General features: G+C 32.0%; 1 protein-coding gene across 1 annotated transcript; it reads left to right on the top strand.

The window, feature by feature from the left end:
• Positions 1-89: 89 nt before the first annotated feature.
• LOC132736580 (FMRFamide receptor-like) lies at positions 90-1452 on the top strand (the record flags this gene model as incomplete). Its single annotated transcript, XM_060723736.1, is given in 1 exon segment — positions 90-1452. A coding segment is annotated over 1 exon segment (1116 nt). The 3' UTR covers positions 1270-1452.
• Between the last annotated feature and the right edge of the window lie 5760 nt (positions 1453-7212).

The following is a 7212-nucleotide window of genomic DNA, read 5'->3' as shown; positions in this document are numbered from 1 at the left end:
GGCCCTAAAATGTATACGGCGTTTGAAGTCTTCAGAGGTTTGGTTTCGTTTTATCATTATGTCTAATTTACATTATGTCTTTTATTTCAGGTGTCAAATGATGTAAATGAGAATTAGTTGACATCTGGTATGCTGTATAGATAACTACGTACGATGCCTGTAAATGAATTAAATCTGAAGGTCAATTTGACCTATGGTGATGAAAATATTCAGGATGATGGATCTAATGTCTTACAACTTATGTTTATATTTTGGGGAGTGATCATGCTAGTGATCGGTATAATTGGAATATTTGGAAATATTTTAACGGGGATTATTCTGTTCAGAAGGGAAATGAAATCGACCACAGTGTACTTCTTAAGAACGTTGGTGATCACAGACACGGGTATTATTGTCGGAGCAATCATGGGACTTTCAGTGCTTTCGATAACTCAGCGTAGTTCTAAACATTGGTTATTTAACGATGTCATATATCCACACATATATGCACCGACAAATTATCTCGTAATGGCCCTGCAGACACTAAATGTTTGGACTACAGTTGCCGTATCTGTTGAACGGTTCATCGCAATATGTTTCCCTTTTAAATCAATCAATATATGTAATAAACGCAATGCCTTCATAACCATTGGCATTACGTCAGTGTTTTCGGCAGCTTATAACATTCCACGGTGTTTTGAAACAGGAATTATGAAATGTGGCAATAATTGTTACACTGTTATAACAACGGAGTTCGGCAAAAGCAAATTTTATACTGTTGTTTATTCGCAGTGGCTTTATACAATTTTGATATATATTCTTCCGCTTTTATTGCTAGGAATTCTAAATACGTTATTAATCATGGAATTAATGCGTATGCGCCAGAGAAGAAGTTTAACAAATACTCATGAAAACACAGAATTTAACTTAAGTATAGTACTGGTTATAATTGTGGCAGTTTTTATAGTTTGCCAAACACCAGGACTGATTGCACAATTTCAATTTTTTGATCCCGAATTTTTGATGAAATGGACATGTGTCAGTAATACATTGTTTGTGTTGAATTCGTCAGTGAATTTTATCATTTATACAGCGGTTGGAAAGAAATTTAGAACGCTTCTGTTACGAATGACCTGGACACGATGTTTACGTAGAAAAGAAGTTCTCAGTCACTCCGGCAGCTTTTGGAATACCGAAAGAGAACTTACAACTTTAACCACTGTTAAAGACTCCGACACACCTGTAGATAATGGGGAGGAGTTACTTTCTCTAAAGGAGAATGGACGTTAGTTCTAAACATATATTTATATTCATGTTACTGGTATTCATGCGTCTTTAAATCTTTTCAAAATATTGATTGTTCACAATTTTTTTTTAATTTTGATCAATTGTTCGTCAATCAATTTCTTTGTTTATGTCTTTCATATTAATATCTTAAACATTAAATAAAACAGAAAATATATGAAACGCTTTTGCGTACTTGATTTACAATTGATTAATTTTGGAATTTAGCATTTTGTATGGACTTGTTTATGACTCTTAGCAACTTAATAAAAACAAATGTAAGTGGATATAGCTGGGCTAAGTCGTATTGCATTTATACTGCATAGATTGGCCTACTATTCACTAAAATGTTTTGCGTACTAAATAGTTACGCGCATATATGGAATATGTTTACGACAGTTAAAGCGGCCTTCAGTTTTTTTTTCTGTTGAAAAAAGCAATTCTGCACTTTTCCCAACTAAGTATTTCAGTAACTTAATCTTGAAATAAGCATCGTTTCACTGTAAGCCTTCAAAACAGAGTCCATCAAGAGGGTTATTTATAACGTGACAAATACGGTCGTTTCTAAAAAAAAAAAATAGAAGATCGGGAACTTTACTAATTTAGAGTGGACCGGTAGAGATATAAAGGTGTTTCCTTACGTTTATTACATGAAACGATTTATCTAACAATAACTTATTGCTGATGGCCGCTTTAACACAATGCTTAATAAATGTACAAATCAAGTCATGTATATGTTGACAATTTATAGATAATACGTACAATAGCCGCGGGTCTTTCTAAAGATGTTTTTAAATCCTAAATTAAAAACCATTTCCGTGTTTATATATTAAGTTTTGCTAAGCCCGATGACCGGCAATTTACATTTAAAACAGCATTTTATGTAAGTATCAATACAATCATTTATATAATATTGCCATGTAAAGCGACCTTTAAAATTTTGACAGTATTATCCCTGGTGTGGTATCGAACTATACATTAATGAATGGAGGAGATGATAGGTATGACCGTATCCTGTTTGCTGTCCTGCTGGACTCCTAGCCGGCGATACTATGTTTGGTGATGCGTTCAGTGAATGCTTGATGATCTTGTTTTTCAAATTTTACAACAGCTAATAGGATAAATTATAGTCACTTCATCAAACGTTGCAGGAGCAATAGGCGATAACGACAAACCAATTTTTTACAAGCTTCGCAACAGAGTTATCATGGTCATAACAGAAAAATCACGCTGTCCCGCCACTTTCACTCACGTTGAGTTACTTCTCTACGAGGTTTAATCTTTGATTAAAATTCTAAACTTCTCATTATATTTACAAATCTTAAGAGGGTCATCAAGAAAGATTGACTCCGAGTTATTAAACTACATTGTTGCATTACAGTTAACTAGTGAATACTGAAATTGCAACCACATCATGTTTTGTATAAAAGAACACTTTCAGCCATCCAACAGTATCGGTATTATAATTGAAGTTCTGTTTTGTATAACCTACATCTAGGTTATATACCCTTTTATATCTTTGAATATACATCAAACATTGAGGAAACACAATTGAGAAAAACAGCATCCTTACAGAACGCCCAAAACGACGAAATTGAAAATGTTGCAGGCTCGGTGTTTTTGAGTCTGTATATGGACGGTACTGTAAAGTGCAAGTTATCGTTCACACTCTCTAGTATCGACCAAGAGTGAGTTTAACCATAACCATCGTCTTGTTGTGTTAAACATAAAGAAGACATCTTTCATGGAAGTTGTCTGCGCACTATAAAACATCTGCTAAATGATCCGAGATCATAACTTTAAACAATTTTAATTTTGTACATTATTATGCATACATTGTGTTTTTATAATAGGCTGCTATAATAGCATAATAATCATTTCATTAATTCCAAACAAACCAGTGTGTGTCCCCCAATTTTTGTTTATTTTAAAGGCCTCTGCAGACATTTTCACACAAACATCTACGCAATTGTATCTTTAAGTTTTTTCACTTACGATTTAAACGTAAGTTTAAAAACTTTAAGTTTATTTTCACAAAGCAAATTCGTAAGTTTTTTAATTTTTATCTTAAGATAAAAAATTCCATAAAACGGATTTAAATTTTACGAACAAAATCATCCACAAACCCCAAAGTTTTTTATTTTTAAAGTGGATGTGCAAATGCTCTATAATGTGATTCCGGTTTTAAAAAATCAAGTAATATCAAAAGCTTTAATTAATAACTATTTGAACCAATCAAAAATTTCAATAAGAACAAAAAAAAAAAAAGATTTCAAACTGATATAATTGTATATCTTGTATTTGAAGATAAATTATATTATCTTAAAAAGATTCAGGAAAAAGGTTTCTTACCTATGTATAAAAATAAATAAAAAGGGGTACCACTAGTACATGCTGGCAATGAAATCCGAAACTCACCTAATTGGTATACAAATTATAAGTTTTTAATAATACTAGTCTACATTTCTAACCACGACCCGCATTTTTTTTCCCTAGAACATAGAAGAACCGGGAAAGTGTGTGTTATTATGCAATAGAGTCACTGTTTGCGTTCTATATTTAGGCATTTTGACGCGTAATCATTATACATGTTGACGTAACCACTATAAAATCCGACCGCTGGACAATAAACGTAGGAAATAATTTAGGCGCAAAATTTTCTTAAAAAGCAGGTACGGGGAGCATTTTTTTTGGGTTTTTGTTCGGGGAGGGAACAAAAAATACCCAAAAGGGGCTTTTTAACCCTGGGAAAATTCGCTGGTTTTTTGTTCGGGTCGAAAATAATTCCTCCTTCCTTAATTTTTAAAAATTTAGCCAAAAAAAAAAGGTCTTTTTAAATTTTATTTGGGGTTTTTTTTAAAAAAAGCCTTTTAATTTTTCGGGTATTAAAAACAGACCTGGAAAAATTAAAAAATTTTGTAAAAAATTTAATTTTCAATTTTAGAAAATTTCCCCCAATTTTGCCCCTTTTTTTTTTTCAAAAATAAAACTCCGGAATTCCCCTTTTCTCCAACCTTTAAAACAAATTTTCTACAAAAGTTTTAAACCGTTTCACTTAAACCCCAAAAAATATAAAAAAATTAAAATTGGGGTTTCTTTTTAATTTAAACCAATTTTTTTAGCCTTGTGGGTTTTCTTTTACGAGGAGACACATTTTGAGTGATTTCCCTACCGTAAAGTAGATGCTGGCCCATGTATTCGTGTATATAGCTTTGTCTCAACCTCCTCTTTGGACCAACACAAAAAATAACTTACAGAACTTACTTGAAAACCAAATAATCAAATTTTTATTATTGTGATCGAGCCATCGACAAGGTGCTGGCGCCATCGGCAATGTGAATGAGCCCTCGAAAATGTGATGGAGCCAACACTATCATTCATTTTGTGATAACATGACGGAGTTTAACCGTTACTTAACCTAACTGATTAACATATACAATTTCGCATGCATCGTATCATTGGGTTGACATATTGAATTAAAATACGCGATTTGATTATTCGAATTCATGAAAATTGAAGTAAAACCTCTTTGTATAAAATATTAACAGATTAGCACACAAAAATAGTTTTTTACTTTTAGTCAGTAAAATTTCAGTTTTTAATTTTGAAATTTATGTAAATTTCATCTAGAATTTCATCTAATAGCAAAAATCCAGCTAAAAATATTATTTTCAAACCAAGTTATACTGAAAAATTTGTTAACAAACCAAAGGAAATAAAACCATTAGGCCTTCGTTTAAAAGATGATTTAGATAAACTTGAAATTAATCAAGACAGTATCCTTCAAAATGACGATGAGGATGTTCCACCTTGGACTTATAATTCCCCGAAAATAAATATTAACCTTTCAAATATAAAAAAAAAAGTCATCAAATTCACCTGAATACTTCAAAGAGAAGTTTCTAGCAATTAAGGAAGAACATGAAGATTGTATACATATTTATACGGACGGTTCAAAAGAAGGTTGCAAAGTAGGTGCGGCTGTGTTTGAAAATAATTTTACATCTAGTATGAGGTTACCAGATAATGCATCAATTTTTACTGCTGAAGCAAAAGCTATCGATTTAGCATTGTCATACATAGCACAGCATACCCACGATAAATTTGTGATATTTTCTGACTCGCTTTCTGTTTTAATATCCATTAAAAATAAAAAATCTGACAATATCATGGTAAAGAAACTTCTTTTTCGATTTCATGATATACTTAAAACAAAATATGTTAAATTATATTGGATTCCAAGTCATGTAGGAATACGAGGAAATGAAAAAGTAGATGCTTTAGCTAAAACTCATTAAATTTTCAAAAAACTGACTTATTGTTACCTGCTTGTGATTTTAGACCGGCTATAAATAAACTCGTATCATCTGAATGGAAAGCAAATTGGGACAATGCCGTTTTTAATAAACTTCACGATATAAACCCATCTCTTGATGTGTCACCATCTCTATCTCTGTCAAACCGCCGTGATCAAACAGTTCTTCTTCGATGCCGAATTGGACACACTAAAATTACCCATTCTTATCTCCTTACAAATGACAATGCCCCTTTCTGTGTAGGTTGTAATGAAAATTTTACCTGCAAGCATTTTCTTCTTGAATGTCATGATTTTTCACAGGCCCGTAATAGATTTTATTCTGTAAATTCACTCTAAGAACTTTTTAATACAATTCCATCAAAAAACATAATTGATTATTTGAAAGAGATAAACTTGTATTCTAGGATCTAATTGGTTCATTTCTATTGTCAATTACAAAGTTTTACATAACATTTTAAGCCTATAATAGCATTCGGCACGATATGGCTAGTTATGTGTTGACGTGCCATAAAGATCCAAACAAACAAACAAAACAAACAAAAACACGTTCCCTGTTGTCACAATATGAAACCCCGGGAAAAAGTAACCAATGAACGAGCATCTGAATATGATATTTCTGTCGCTTTCCTTTTTTTCCGGCACAATAAGTAAACCCCAGCAAAAATGAGCCAATCAATGGGCATGCTCTTGAGTGCGGGTAACTTATACCTGCACTCCGGTTAACGCACTGTGCATGTATATGTATACAATTTTACTCTGACTCATTTTCAAAAGAAAGGTCCCCAAACTATGATACAAGGATTCTTTATTTCACTCTATTGATCTGACGTTACATAAATCAATTATATTTACCATTTGATATATTTCATATCAAATATACAGGATATCAATGTACGTGATATTCCTATTACATTTAACATTATTTAAACATATGTCATTAATATAGGGAGAACTGGGTTGTAAACTGGTCGTAAATATTAGACCTTGGTATGTTTTTAACATCGCATAACATACTGTAAGTAATTGCAGCACACCTATTCAGCATATGAAATATACATCTATGCGTTTCGTGTCTCCCATGACGTTAACAACTTCTTAAACTATGAAGTAAAGTTGGTAACAAATGCTTATTTTAAGAAAGACTATGAATGTAAGAGGTTAGATAGGTGGTATCTTTACACGATTACACCATTTCCGTGAATGCCAAAGCAAGAAATAAAATGTTAAGAATATCCAATTAATAGGTACAATGTATATCAAAACTGATTATTTAAAAAAAAACAAAAAACGCTGTATATTAACATTTCGTAAATGATTTAAATCTGTTTCATAGTACATAAAGAGGCCGTTAGTTTCTGGTTTATTTGTTTTTGGGGTTTTTACGGGAAGGGGGGGAGGTCTTACACTTTTCAAGAACTCATGAAAGCGATTCTCCACATCCATTAAATGTTGTTTATTAGTCATAATTTACTTATTTTAATACAATTATAACAGTTTCCCACTTTCTTGACTCGTATTATTAACATTGAATGTAGTAGCTATTTGATAATATACTGGACTGAAGTAAAAAAAAAAACTAGGTAGTCATTGTTCTTTCCCTGCGTTAAAATAATCTAGACATGACAATTGGA

This window comes from Ruditapes philippinarum, unplaced genomic scaffold (genome assembly GCF_026571515.1).
Source record: "Ruditapes philippinarum isolate M1 unplaced genomic scaffold, ASM2657151v2 ctg3402_1_1_1_1, whole genome shotgun sequence".
Taxonomy (NCBI): domain Eukaryota; kingdom Metazoa; phylum Mollusca; class Bivalvia; order Venerida; family Veneridae; genus Ruditapes; species Ruditapes philippinarum.
This window is presented reverse-complemented; position numbering and strand designations above follow the sequence as displayed.